Raw genomic sequence first — 15,581 nt, 5'->3', positions numbered from 1 at the left:
TTCGAGGAGCTAATGCTGGCAGGGGAGCTCTGATATTGTGGGATCTCACACTGCAGTTAACATGCCCTTAGGGATTCCTGGCTCTCTTAGTGAAATTCTTCTGCTAGGTTCAGTGTTGACACCACTGGGGGAACAGTCATGCTACTGATAGATGACATTTCTCAGCTTTGGTACGTGACTAAGTTTGCGAAAAAGTGGCCGCATAACCTGCAGTCACCAAAAAATATGGATGGAGAAAATTCCCTGTCTGATTCCCCGGGTTGTCCCTTTCCACTGATACCTATAAAACTGCATGCATACATACCCTCGTTTCCGAAACGATCCATGGAAAGCATCGGCTGGCTGTTACTTCTCTTTGTTTAAGGCCGTCCAGCAGATGGCGCTCTTTCCCATCTGTTATGGAAAATCAAAAAACAAGTGATTCGACTTTGTCCTAAGACGATCCCTAAAACTCACACTTGCCCTGGTCTCATACAGTGCCAAACGGAACTCGGGAAGCCAGGGGGCAGAAGGAACGCGACTCGCGGGGGTAACAACAGCAACATGACATCTGCAATGACCATCCTGGGGGCGCCTTTTGATACTACTCAGCTTTTTCACGCCCTTGCCTTCTTGCTTGTCGGCTGGTTGTTGGTGAAAGTCGTCACGCTCCTTCGCCGAAATAGGAAGCTGGCCGCGGCCTTTGCTAGTTTCCGTGGACCCCCCAAACACTGGTTCTTTGGTCACCTCAAGGAGGTAGGAAGGGTTCAGTACTTCAATTCGTACAGGGGAGGGAGGGCTAGACAACTACCGTCATCGTTTGGAGTCCTGTGGTCTAGTGAGCGCTGTTCTCCAGCGCATCTGTTCCAGCCCTTTGCATTTCGGGCAGTAGCCCTCGTGACATTTTTGTTTACATCTAGAGGATGCACTGATTGTTTTTGAGTCTCTTGTGTTTTTTTTATCACTTAGCCCCACGATGCCTTAGAAGTGGCCCACGCGGAATATGTGTTTCTGAATAACGAAACCTTTCCATCTTCCTACATTAACATTCTCTAATGAGTAATATGTTTGTTTTTTTGTAATGCATGTCTCTTGCCTACTACCTCCTGTATATGTTGATTATGATAATGTGATGCTGTTGCAAATGGGTTCTGCCCAGTGCTCATGTAATATTTGTTTGGGGTTTTTGATTAGCCTAGTTTTAATCTTTTCTGTGGCGGAGTTTTCATCACTTTCTGAGTCTCCCACACAATACTTACGTGGTAATTGCATTGCATGATTTTACCGCTGTTGTCTGCATTTTAAGATAACTGACATAGCTAGGTTAAAGGAAACTGGGCTGGTTTCATGTCAACAAGTGCAAACGTGTGCAGGCCTTATGGGAGACACTACAATTGTGCGCAGCCTGGTAGCTGCACACAGGTAATCTGCCTGATGTAGTTTTAAATTGTAGATTCAATGCGTCGAAGTCATTCTTTTTGACAGGTATTAACCTTCTGTTTAAATATTAAGACACCCAAATGTAGGCCTTATTGCCCTTAAGTGCAGTGTGCATTAAATATATAGAAGTAGGACATGTGAAATTAATGTTGAACATGTTCTTACAGTGAAATATTCCCCAAAACGATTTTCACTGTAGAAAGGCTGTCTGCTTCCATAATGAATATTTGGCTGCAAATTCTAAACAAGCATTTGCAAGGCAAATCGGTCTTGAATTAGTGAAAGTTAGAGCTATTGGTGTTGCAAATAACAGTTTTTCAGTTGATAGAAATGGGGCTCTTTAGTGGGCAGAGGTAAGTACCTTTGTCCAAATTAGGACCCTTGCTTCTAGTCTGGTAAGGGGGATTTTCACTGTAGATAACCCCTGCTCACCCACTTGGTAGCTTGGCACGAGCAGACAGGCTTATCCCAGAGGCAATATGTAAAGTATTTGTACCAACACTCATAGTAATACAGTGAAAACACCACAAAAGAACACCACACCAGTTTAGAAAAATAAAGTATCTTTATCTAAATTATACAAGACTAAAATGACAAAAAATCCAACATACAAGTATTAAGAAAAAAAAAAGACTTTCAAAAGCATATTGCAAAAATAAGCTGGTAGAAACCAAATAGCACCAACCGGGGCTATTGCGATATCGTGACAGCAATAAATCCAAATTACGGCGCTGACCTCGTGGAGCGCATTGTCGGGCATGGAGCCACACAGACCCCCAAACAAATAGTACCCTACTGTTAGCCCTCCTAGTGGCTTTTATGAGGCATTCTCACTATATAGCATCTCACCATTAGCCCTGGCTACAGCATTACATTGTGCCATACAGCAACTACCCAGGCATTTGCTTGAGTGCTTAATCTTGATGATGATCCCATAACCGTTGTTGGGGATCGAAATGTCATTGACAATTACATCGTAACTCTAAACTGCAAATTAATAATGACGTGGAGTATAAGATGTGTTATTAGGGCTACTGTTAATTTGTATCTTCATTAAGAGTCCCTTTTAAGTCACCTGCCTTTAGTAAGAAAATCTGTTGATTTCCAAATACCCTGTCATGTCCTCTTCACTTATTGTTTGTGTATTGCCTTGCTTTTTATATGTGTAAATAAATTCTAAATAACGTCCATCTGGACACAAATAGACCCGCTCCTGATTGAAGTATTGTGGTTATCTATATTGATTCTCCTTGAAAGGGACAGCTGTCTCTTAAAAAATACTTTCTAAAAGTGGCATTTTCAAACACACAATTTAAAAACCATCTTTAGTAAAAGATATGTTATTTAATTCTGAGTTCAGAGAGCCTAACATTTATTTGTCTGTCTTAACACTGTGGGAAGATATGCTTGTAACATGTTACAAAGCATTCCCCATTCTGTCCTATTGGGCAAGATGCTTTTGAAAGAACAATGGTTCAGGGTAGGCCTCAAGAGGTCCTTAGTGGGGAGTTAGAGCAGAAAGCGAGTACTTAATAAGTTGCTAGGGAGCAGAGGTAGTAGGTACAGATAGGAGTTTTTATTTTACTCTTTTTTCTCAAGGATATACATAAATAATTATACTGTATTGCAGGTGCTCAAGTGAATAGTATGGTGCAGGACGTGACATAAGTGATCAAAGTGAACGGACTGTCACACAACAACAACAAGGATAAAAACACAACAATTATGTACAAATAGAACGGGTGAAATTCCTTGGGTAGGTCGACGGCGTTTCGATCTAGATAGCTTTAGATCATCATCAGGACAGATGAGCCTCCTGAAACTATAAGAATTTCAATTATGATCTGTTTCCTGCATGTATGCTTAGCTGGCATTCCTACATGTGTGCTTTAACTTACAGATAATTTTGTGCTCCCGGACAATAGAATTAAAAACAAGCACATGTTCTTTTCTTTTCACATGCGCATTTGGTGAAGAATTAAATTAAAATAAAATAATAATAATACGGAGGCATATAGTTTAACCTCAACTTAGTATGTGGCGCTTGGTTAGTCAAAAGTTATATATAAGACTTATATATAAGAGCGCATGCATTATTTGGCAAAGTTATTTGGTAACAAATTAAATTAAATTTAAACTGTACCTTGCCGGTGCTTATTTAGGCAAGGGAGATTGTTAGGCAGTCCAGCGGGTTGGATGTCGCTGTTCTCAATTGAATCTGCAGGTAATGGAGAATAAAAATGAGTTTGGGATAGTCATGGTCACCTTAATGGTGAACTTGGGAAAGTTATGGACACCTTAATTATAAATTAAGGAAGCATATTTTCTGGGGTGGTCTAGGGGTTTTTTGTATCTATTAATACAGAGCCAGTTAATAAAAAGGGCGGATTATAATTAAGGTGTCCATAACTTTCCCAAGTTCACCATTAAGGTGACCATGACTATCCCAAACTCATTTTTATTCTCCATTACCTGCAGATTCAATTGAGAACAGCGACATCCAACCCGCTGGACTGCCTAACAATCTCCCTTGCCTAAATAAGCACCGGCAAGGTACAGTTTAAATTTAATTTAATTTGTTACCAAATAACTTTGCCAAATAATGCATGCGCTCTTATATATAAGTCTTATATATAACTTTTGACTAACCAAGCGCCACATACTAAGTTGAGGTTAAACTATATGCCTCCGTATTATTATTATTTTATTTTAATTTAATTCTTCACCAAATGCGCATGTGAAAAGAAAAGAACATGTGCTTGTTTTTAATTCTATTGTCCGGGAGCACAAAATTATCTGTAAGTTAAAGCACACATGTAGGAATGCCAGCTAAGCATACATGCAGGAAACAGATCATAATTGAAATTCTTATAGTTTCAGGAGGCTCATCTGTCCTGATGATGATCTAAAGCTATCTAGATCGAAACGCCGTCGACCTACCCAAGGAATTTCACCCGTTCTATTTGTACATAATTGTTGTGTTTTTATCCTTGTTGTTGTTGTGTGACAGTCCGTTCACTTTGATCACTTATGTCACGTCCTGCACCATACTATTCACTTGAGCACCTGCAATACAGTATAATTATTTATGTATATCCTTGAGAAAAAAGAGTAAAATAAAAACTCCTATCTGTACCTACTACCTCTGCTCCCTAGCGACTTATTAAGTACTCGCTTTCTGCTCTAACTCCCCACTAAGGACCTCTTGAGGCCTACCCTGAACCATTGTTCTTTCAAAAGCATTTCGTTACCCCAGGTTCTACTGTATGGGGTCCCCTTGTTCTTAACAAACACTATTGGGCAAGATAGCCTTTCAATAATGAAAAACGAAATCAGGACATGATACACACACCAGTACATGTCCTGCTTTTCTCGTACACTGCACCCTGCCCAGGGGGGTACCTTGGCCCGACCATAGGGGTGTCCTATATGCAAGAAAAAGGAAGGTTAGGGGCTGGCAAGTGGGTTCACTTGCCAAGTTGACATGGCAGTTAGCAAACTGCGCACAGGCATTGCAGTGGCTGGACTGAGACATCTTTTCAGGGCTACTCATGTGGGTGGCACAATCATTGCTGCAGACCCACTAGTAGTATTTGATTTACCAGCCGTGGCACACTTAGTGCACTTTTTAGAGACTGACCAGTAAGTCAAATATGCCAATCACGGATAACCAATCATGTTCATAATTTACACATAGAGCATATGCACTTTAGCACTGATTAACAGTAATAAAGTGCCCAGAGGCCAAAAAACTAACAACAACAGGTAGGAAAAAATAGGAGGAAGAAGCCAAAAAGTTTGGGAATAATCCTGCAAAAAGGGCCAAGTCCAACATCAGTTATATTTTTTGTTTTTGCAGTGGAGTGCCTATTTGACCTATGTAAAGAGCTAGGAAGAAAAGAGGATGAAGAGTAAACAGTGGAAGGCAGGGGTGGTATGCTTAGTGCTTTAAAAGAAAGATTACATACAGAATTTGTGCACATGTAAAGTGACCCTCCAGCACTGCAATTACACCAGTGGATGAGATAATAGGAAAAGCACACACAGGCGAGCACTTACCTGATTACTGTTTGCATTCTGTATTGTTAGCAACTTAATAAATATAAAACTATAAATATTATATGCCTTTTATGTGTATGTAAGTGTTCCACTGTCCTATTGGAACATGTAGCTGCTAAGAGCGGAGTCAAAGGGTTGTGACAACAATGAAAGGAGCAGAGGAAGGGGGAGGGGATAGAGAGAGAGAGAGTTAGCAGGTGACAGAGTGCAGTGAAAGCAATCGGAGGCACCTGTTCCTATGCACACAGAGTGTCTGGACGCTTGTCTTTAGTGACAGCAATGGAGTCAGAGGCGTAGCTAGAGCTTGTGGCGCCCGGGACTATCCCTCAGATTGCCGTCCCTGGGGGAGGGGTGCTGGGAAAAAAGGACAGCAAGCACTTGAAAGAGGTCCGAGGGACAAATAGTATCGCTGCTAATAGTTTAACCCAATCATGCAAGTTACATGCACATACATGACACGATCCAAGGCTACACAGTTAAAAAAAAAACACGGGTGAGAAATGATACGTGAGAGAGTGCCTGCATTTATACCTCTTGAGAATGCGGCACACATTCTTACCAGACAGCAGCTGCTGCGGGATCAGCCTTGTGGCTCAGCTCTGGCCCATACAGTGGTGGTGCTCCAGCTTGCTCTGTCCTGTACATTAGTGTCAAGGTATTTAGCTCCTATGACACACTTATGTTTTAAATTTCAATTTCCTGCTCATCAGGCCCTTGAGTTAATTACACCTCCTGCGCGGAGTTAAATAATTAAGTGAGGAGGCCCGTGTTCGGCCTGTCACCTTCAGACCCTCGACACTTGCTGCATGCTCAGGCTCTATCATGGTGCGTTCTTTCCGGTCGGTGTGAGTCTGAGAGCAGGTGCTGAAGGTATTTAAAAGACACAGGGCACGGCTCTCAAGACAGCGGCGCCACTTTACAGCTTGTCTCACCATCGTCAGTCTCTACGTGATGTATCCCAATTGCCAGCAGTTGTCTACAGTCAAGGAAGGTGACACTCCAAGAGACTACAGGGGCCCAAGGCCAGCATTCTCAGTCTTTATATCCCTAGCTGCCGCTCTGTGACTCACAGCCTTGGTAAGTGTACAAAATGAAAGCTGCTGAGTGCTGACATTATAAATGTTCCTGCTAAGGTCGGAATTTAAGGTTTAATATCATAATCATGGCTAGATATTTGTTTTACGATACGATTAGGTTACTAAGGCACTTCCGCTTCTCATGCGATACAGCACTTTCAATTTCTTCCTACAGTTTTTCATTGCTCAAATGAGTGTAAATTCTGATATTTATGTTTACCTCATAGTCATTTTGTTTGCATGAAAGTTTCACTCATAGTTGTTGAAGTATACCTCATAAATAAAAAATAATAATGAAAATGTCACACACAGCAATCTGAAACCTTGTTATGTTCCTTCCCTTTGTAAACCGTTTAGCTCTTACCTAACTCAGCCTCCAGAAGCACTCCACAGTGGTGGCAGCCAGTGCCAAGGTCTCTATGGCAGGGGTTAGTTCCCTTCTGCTGCAGCAGCAAATTGCCCAGCACTGCCACTGTCACAGACTCCACACCTCACGAGAGCGCGTAGTGGTGAAGCACGTGACGCTTCACTGCTACGTTCTTAGCACGAGGGCTGGCCAAAATGATGCCCAGGGCCGTCATTGGTAGTGCTGGTGCGCAACAAGATTGACGGCCCTGGGACGGACCCACAAGCAACTACAATAAACTCGGTACGTTGGGGCAGCAATTATAATCACAGAGTAACGGGAAACGTTTACCAGCCAAAAAGAATTGCACCGGGAGGTCACCAGAGACATAATTGGCAGATTGAAAGCGAGAGGATATAGCAAGAGCACGATCAATAGGGCAGGTCACAGAGCTGATAACAGAAGGAGGGTGTGCATTCTATTGGGAAGAAAAAGGGTTGAAATCAGTCAGAAAGGTCAGATACCTAGGTTAGTAACAACATACAATAATGAACATCTGCGTTGGTAACAGAATGAGAAAATATTGGCACCTCATTAAAAATTACCCAGTAATAGGACAGGATGCACCCGAAGAATCCAATCATCACTTTCTGTAAAGCTAAATCAGTGCGAGACTATCTGGTTAGGAGTGACATGCCCAAGGAGAAGCCCAAGTGGGTGTCATGAAGCCGGGATTTTATAAGTGCAGAGCCTGCAATGCATGTAAGCAAAGGTAATAAACTCAAAGCCTGCTGGTGCTGTACCAATACAGACCCTTTACGCGCGGCGCCTCCGTTCGATTGCCTGCACAGCGAGATGAATGCAACCACTGGAATGAGAAGGGAGAACTATAGTAATGCAGATTACAGATAATTAGAAAAATACTTCATCATTCTCTTCTACGGCATTACATGAGGGAATACCTAAGCATTATACATTCAGTCTCATTCCTTACAACAACATGAAGATGCACACCACACAATGAACTGCTTCTCACACTCCTGTGGCAAAAATGAATCTGCAGTAATGATGAGAGTGCATGAGGGCAAGGAAATTCAGATTATTAAGCTAAAATTAACTTAACAGGCTGCTGCACTGAACCAGGATAGTATGCCATAAGAGAGGCAGACACGAGCCACGGAAAGACGGCAGCGTACCGGCTGTCTGGAGATCGAAAATTGGAGACTGATTTGCGCTCCATATTGCTGGTACTAACCGGTTGGGATACAGTCCAGTCTGACTACAATTCTCACATAATACCCACAGCCGCGACAGAAGTACAACCGGTGGAGAGTTTATACCAAGGTGTAGTTAGCTGTCCATTGGCCCTGAAGAAGTCTTGGGTTACACCCTGACGAAACACGTGTTGGCTGGGCATCTGAAATAAATCTAACCAGAGAAACACATCTATCAACACCTTTTACTGTGCCTTTTTTTGCAACTTACGTACAGCATTTACACTGTTATCCGAATGAACCTGTGCACAGATCCTATGTACATATTGTCATAAGAGAGGTTTCAGAAAAAGCAGAGGCGTAGCTAGAAACTGTGTGTTTATTGTTGCATATGTTTACCTGCAGTGTAAGCCTTGTTTGAACTGTATACTAATTTAGATATATATGGGGTAAGAATTCTCCTCCTAGGAAGGATCCAGTAATGAAGGCACCACTCAGAGGGGAGGTGCCCCACAAAATCCTCGCTGCAGTTGGAAATTTTCTTTTCGAGTGCATTTCTTTGATTTTTGAAATTTAAACATTTTAGGCGTATGGCCAGGAAAGCAGCCACAGGTTCACAGGGGTTGTTCTGGGAATCTTTTTACAAAAGTGTTTTGACATGCTTAAATGTAACAGCCATACTTATACCCACGCATAAGCACCATACAGTAGTAAAATTGCACATCAAAACTTTTATTTCTCCATGTGATAAACGTCTTTAGGCCAAGCCTACAGCGCTTGTGCTGCAGGGTGATCTGTGCATGCTCCCACTTCACCACGCTGAAAGGCAAGTACAGATCCTGATTGCATGCTTTTACTCGCACTTCTAGGGTTAGAAAAATGTGTACATGATAACCACCGTAAATCGTTGGGTCTTCCCTGTGTTGTGGTGGTTACCGTCAGCTGGGGATGTCTTTGTGCTGAAAATACATGTGAGCGAGGCTGCGTTGCAGTAATGTGTGATAATGTGCTGCATCGTTAAATATTTAGGTCACAAAAGCGAGACTGATTGTATTGAAAATGCTTGTTTTTCTTGGTCATGACCTTTCCACTAGCGCTGGGAATCCTCTTTGGATGCAGTTGTGCGCTCCAAAAATGGCTTGAATTGAATTGACATTCTTAGACGTGCAGGCCAAAGCAATCTAATCCTAGAGAACTCTGCCTGCTGTGACCGATTGTTCTCATGCTACTTTCCATTGTGTGTACACAATGGTAAAGGCCTGTTTCTCTTTCTCCTTTTCTCCAACACTCCCCGCCTTTAAATTACTTCCTTTTACTCTGCCGAAAAATTGTGCTCTTCAAAATTCTCCCTTTTTCTTCAGCTGTGGTGCCATCACCATGAGCTCATCTACTCTGTGTGATGTGTTGGTTTTCTCAGTAAGATATGCTAGCTGCCACCTGTTCCTGCTCACTCATCCTCTGTGGCTAGGACAGGCCACTTGCTCTGAACCGTCTGAAGTACAATTTGAGAGCTTTTGAATTTGTCTGCCGCTATGTGCCTATCTCCAATTTTAGATCCCTTTCCTAATTAATTTACTGCATATTAGAGGTCTGCTTGTTGCTTTTTAGTAACAGGCAAGGTTTATAAAGTGTTCCTTTACAATTTTTTTCTAGAATGTCCCTGACAAGAACATATGTTAGTGGAAGCATGGTAACTTCAGATTCATTTTCATAATATTAATCAGCATAATCTTGTACAACAAATTCAGACTTAAATTGTGATTTATTTTTTTATGTTTAAGAAGCTTTATTTGAAATAAAATACAGTTACTGTGAATAAGCCGTACAAATTATCTTAAAACTGAAATAACAAGAATTAAGAAGGCATATATTAAACAAAGTAGAAAGCATTTTACATTTTGACATTTTCATGCGGAGGGACGGAAAATGGGTAGAATACAATTTTATGACTGAAGATCAAAATGGTTAAATGACCTAAAAAACAATATAATGCTGAGAAATAACATAGAGTAAATAAGCAGGGAAACTAACAACTTACAGTGGTTTAAATTTTTCAGAACGTTTAAAAGATACATGTCTTTTTGCAACATCATTTAAATAATTAGATAATGGTAACCAATGTACATCTCTATTAGTAAGTGGAATGTAGGAGGAGGCAAAAGCAATATCAAGTCTATTGTAATGACAAACATTATTCCACTAAGCCTTAACTGAAAGATTAGTTGAGCATTTCCAATTTAATTTGATTTGTTGAAAAGCTAAAGCCAACATAAGGTCAAATAAACCTCGTTCGTGGACAGGCAAACCCAATGATTCATCAGACTTTCTGCAAAAAGAATGTCCTTGAATGAGGGGATATATAACTTAACATTTTTGGATATAGTAGACAATATGTGCACTTAGAAAGAAGTTACATTGGGACAGGAAAACAAAAGATGGAACACCTCAGCTAGAGAGGATTTACAGGACCAACAGCAGTAATTATTAATGTGTGAAAATTTAGCTATTGATAGGGGAGTAAAATAAGATCTATGAAAAAAAACATAGATTGAGTAGTAGAAGCGGACCTAGAAATATTTATTGATCTTGCCCAGATTTTGTTCCAGAAATCAATGCTTCACACACAAATCTCACTCCCAAGCCAATTCTAAAATAATTTTAGAGCAAACCGGGTCTGGGGTAAAGAAATGTTTATAGATCAAGGGAGCTTTTGGAAATAAATATAAAAAAATGTAAATTGGATTGTCTGAGGATTTAGAATTATCAGAAGGAAGGGAATAAAAGAAATCCAAGATTAACTCCATAAGTGTTGAACAGTTCTGCCAAAATCAGTGCGGACACTTAAAAGTAGCTTGAAAATGAGGGAAAAAACAAGGGGTCATGACGTCAAACTTATCACAAACCCAAACTATTCCTCAGAGTCTCCAAGATTTCCAATATAAAGGTTAATTTTTAATAGTAATAAGCCGGTTATACCAGAGAGGAGATTGCAGAAATTATTCTCTAGTAGAAATCTTTGGTTGGCAATGATATTTTAATAGAGGGCAGGTGTGACGAAACAGTGGAAGAGATGTGATATATACTTTTGCAGTAAATGCAAGAATTTCATTCACAGAAAAAGATGCAATCAGAGAACTTTCCACCGTAACCCATAAGGGTGTGAAAGGGTAGATAGAGTCTGAAGTCAGGAAATTTTACTCTGCCAATAGATTTTGTTTTCCTAGGATGATTCAGGGATATTCTGGGTTCCTTATCATGCCATACAAAATTAGAAAGAAGGGAGTCGAGTGTTTCAAAAACCATGGAAGGGATGCGAATAGGTAGTATTGAAATAATGTATAGCAAGATAGGGGTAATCATCATCTTAATGGAATCAAGACAACCCCACCAAGAAAGAAAAAGAGTGTTCCAAGAGGAAAGGAGTTCAGATGTACGATAAAAGCTTCCTTCATATTGATTTTAACTGACTCCAATATGGAATTATTGAACCAAATTCTTAAGTATTTAATTTTAGGGTTGTTCCTTCGGAAACCAGTCAAATCAAAATGTTGTTAAAAACAAAATTTGGGAATGGACAGAATTGCTGTCTTATCAGGTTTAATTCGATAGCCAGAGACCATAGAAAATCTGAGAATTCTTGCAATAAAGAGGTAATAGAGGATTCAGGAGTGGAAATGAAAAGCAAAATATAATCTGCATAAGATGATATTTTCAAATGATAATCTCCATACAGAAACCCAAATATAGAAGTATTTTGAGAGATACGAGATAAAAAGGGTTCAATGGATAAAACAAATAAGAGAGGGGATAAGAGACAACCCTGACGTACACCCTGTTGCAATGGAAAGAATAGCGAAATAAGGTCATTAACTAAGACAGATGTACTGGGATTCGTATAAAGTAAGGAAATAAGAGAAAAAAAATTGGGACCAAAACCATGCCAATGAAGAGATTTAAATAAAAAAGACCAATCAACTCTATCAATTGGTTTCTCTGCATCGATAGAGACTGCAGCTAAGGAATAGGAAAGAGTGGAGGCTTTATTAAGACTGTTAAGAAACAACTGAGAATTATCAGATGTTAGTCTACCTTTAACAAATCTGCTTTGTTCTTGTCCAATTAGAGTAAGCAAAAGAGGTTCAAGACTCAGAGCAAGTTATTTGGCAAATATTTTGTATTAGACATTAACTAGGGATATAGGGAGGTAATTCTTACAAAGTTTGGGGTCGCTGCCTTCCTTATAAATTAAAAAAAGAACAATTGATGGATAGAATGCAGAACAATTTAATACATTCACCCCAGTACAGAGATCTGGGCCTAAATCCATCATTTTTTGCTCACCATGCCATTCCAGTTTGACCCAGCCATATGCAAATCAGTCTTGACCCAGCCCCAATGGGAACAGTCCAGCCTGAACTGCCAGGGCAGGCCCTCCCTGGACTGGAAACAAGCATCCTAGGACCGGTTTCAGGCTTCCAGCCCTCATCAACTAGGATAGCTTGACTCCAGTGACATGGAGAGCACAGGACCCACGTCTGGGCATACCTGTCCCACTGGAGGTGACAAATGCAAAAAGAACAGTTGATGGATAGAATGCAGAACAATGTCATACATTCACCCCAGTACAGAGATCTGGGCCTAAATCCATTGTATTTTTTTCTCACCATGCCATTCCAGTTTGGACCTAGCCATATGCAAATCTGTCTTGACCCTGCACCCAATGGGAACAGTCCAGCCGAACTGCCAGGCCAGGTCCTCCCTGGACTGGAAATAAGCATCCTAAGACAGGTTTCGGCTTTCAGCCCTCATCAGCCAGAATATCTTGACTCCAGTGGCATGGAGAGCACGGGACCCAAGTCTGGGCATACCTGTCCCATGCTGGGTGACAAATGCCAAAAGAACAATTGAAGGATAGAATGCAGAACAATGTCATACATTCACCCCAGTACAGAGATCTGGGCCTAAATCCATCATTTTTTTGCTCGCCATGCCATTCCAGTTTGGACCCAGCCATATGCAAATAAGTCTTGACCCTGCCCCTTATGGGAACATAATAGCCTATTCTGCATTCTGTCCATCAATTGTGTGTCTTTTGCTATAAATTAAGAATATTGTGGCTTCCAAAAAAGTACCCTCAGCATTACCAATAATGCGATAATTATGGAAAAGATGCAAAAGTTTTCGGAGTAGTAAGTTTGAAAAATGTAAATAAAATTCTACCGTAAACCCATTTGGACCCGGAGTTTTCTCTTTTTTCAGAAGACTCAAAGATTTCGATATTTCTGTAGCTGATATATCCTACTCAAGAGCATCAAAGTCCAAGATTTCATGTGAAGAGGGAGTAGATTGAGCAAGAAAAGTATTGATTAGATGTAGGAAATTCCGGTGTATTTAAAGATTTGTAAAATTTCACAAATTCTTCTACAATATCTTGTTCCTTAAAGAGATGTTTTCCTTCCGCCGTCTGAATGGAATCTATTAATAGACGTTCTTTTCGAGCTTTGAGGTAATTAGCCAAAATTTTACTGACTTTCTTCCGTCCGTCATCTGTCATAATAACGGGCACTACTACGTAAAAGAATAGAAGAAGCATTGTCAATCAAGCGCTGGGGGGAGGGAAAGAAGGGCTTCTCCGGTCAGTCGAAAAACAAGGTCTTGAGAGCCCTTCTGAAGACGTGCAGGGTTGGAGAGCATCTGATTTTTACTAGGAGAGTGGTCCATGTTGTGGCTGCGGTGTAGGAGAAAGGCTCTACCTCCAGCTGTGCTTCTGTGGATGTGGGGGACCTCTGCCAGGGCGAGGTTGGCTGAGCGGAGGTTCCTCTTGGGTGTGTGGAAACTCATTTGGTTGTTTTGGTATCTGACGATGAAGGATTTTAGGCGTGTGTGAGTAGTTTGTAGGTGACCCTCTTCTCGACAGGGAGCCAGCGGAGTTCTCGCAGGTGTAGGGTCATATGTTTGTGGAGCAGTATCCCTAGGATGAGCCTGGCGGCAGCGTTTTGGGTGGTTTAGAGCTTGCGTACTAGGGATTTGTTTGATTCCGGCATATAGGGCGTTGCCGTAGTCGAGCCTGCTGGTGATGTTGCGTGGGTGACAGTCTTTCTGCAGTCTGGGGGGATCCACTTGAAGGCTTCTCGTAGGATCCGGAGGCAGTTGAAACTAGCAGAGGAGATATCGTTGATTTGGCGGTTCATGGAGAGGGAGGAGTCGAGGAATATGCCGAAGTTCCGAGCGTGGTCTGTAGGGGTGGGTGGGGCCTGAGGACAGGAGGCCACCAGGAGTTGGTCATGCGGAAGGACAGAATCCGAAGATGAGAACCTCAGTCTTCTCTGAGTTGAGTTTAAGACAGCTGTCCTTTATCCAGGTGGGCACGTTTCCCATTTCTACCTGGAAGCTGAGTCTAGTGTCTTCTGGGCTCTTGGTGAGGGAGAGGATGAGCTGGGTGTCGTCAGCACAGGATATGATGCTGATGCCGTGCTGCCTGACGATGGCTGCAATGGGGGTCATGTAGATGCTGAATAGAGTCGGCTCAGAGAAGATCCTTGGGGAACTCTGCAGATGATGTCGGTGGGGTCGGACAGGAAGGGGGGGAGTCTGACCCTCTATGTTCTGCCAGAGAGGAAGGATCGGATCCAATTGAGGGCGTCCCCCTGAATTCCCGCATTGTGGAGCCTGGTGGTTAGTGTGCGGTGCTAGACAATGTCGAAGGCTGCGGAGAGGTCCAGGAGGATAAGGGCTGTGGTGTGGTACTTCCTGGTCGAGCGGCATAGGGATGTCGGTGGCGGCAAGTAGGGCGTTCTCGGTGCTGTGGTTGCTGCGGAAACCAGATTGGGAGGGGTCCGGGATGCAGTTTTCTTCTAAGATGGTGGTCAGTTGGGCGTTCACAAGCCTTTCTGTGACTTTGGCTGCGAAAGGGAGGAGGGAGATAGGTCGGCAGTTTTTTAGTTCAGTAGGGTCAGCCGATGGTTTTTTGAGGAGGGGCTTGACTTCCGCGCGTTTCCAGTCCATGGGGCAGGTGCCGGAGGCCAGGGAGGAGTTAATGGTGCAGGCTAGTTCAGGGGAGATAGCCGTGGAGGCACTGAGGAAGATGTGCGGGGGCACGGGTCAGTAGGGGCTCCTAAGTGAGTTATCTTCATGGTGGTGGAGATAAGTTCGATGGAGGCGGGGTCCCAGGTGGTGATGGTTGGCGTGTCAGTGGTCGTCGTGGGGGGGAGAAGGCATCTTCTGGCTCACTGAAGTTGTCGTAAAGGGTCATGATCTTCTGGTGGAAGCAGGAGTTGAGCTTGCTACAGAGTTCTTGGGAGGGTGTGATGTCTTTGGTTTCGCATGAGGGTTTGGTGAACTGCTTGATGACGTTGAAAAGCTCCTTTGTATTGGATGCGTTGGTGTGGATTTTTTTTCCCGATGAAGGTTCTTTTGGTGTCCCTTATCAGCTAGTGGTAGCTTTTAATGGTGATCTTGTGGTTGGTG

General features: G+C 42.2%; 1 protein-coding gene across 1 annotated transcript in view; it reads left to right on the top strand.

Annotated features, from left to right (window-relative positions):
• Positions 1 to 430: 430 nt before the first annotated feature.
• LOC147747137 (cytochrome P450 4B1-like) overlaps positions 431 to 15,581 on the top strand; it is a 274,411-nt gene continuing 259,260 nt past the window's right edge. The window contains exon 1 of the mRNA XM_086952393.1: positions 431 to 735. Within this exon, the coding sequence (XP_086808519.1) occupies positions 544 to 735 (192 nt within the window). The 5' untranslated portion in view covers positions 431 to 543. The remainder of the gene's footprint in view (positions 736 to 15,581) is intronic.

This window comes from Lissotriton vulgaris, chromosome 1_1, assembly GCF_964263255.1.
Source record: "Lissotriton vulgaris chromosome 1_1, aLisVul1.2, whole genome shotgun sequence".
In the NCBI taxonomy this organism is placed as follows: Eukaryota; Metazoa; Chordata; class Amphibia; order Caudata; family Salamandridae; genus Lissotriton; species Lissotriton vulgaris.
Note: the sequence above shows the minus strand (reverse complement) of the source record. Positions and strands in the feature narration are given on the sequence as shown.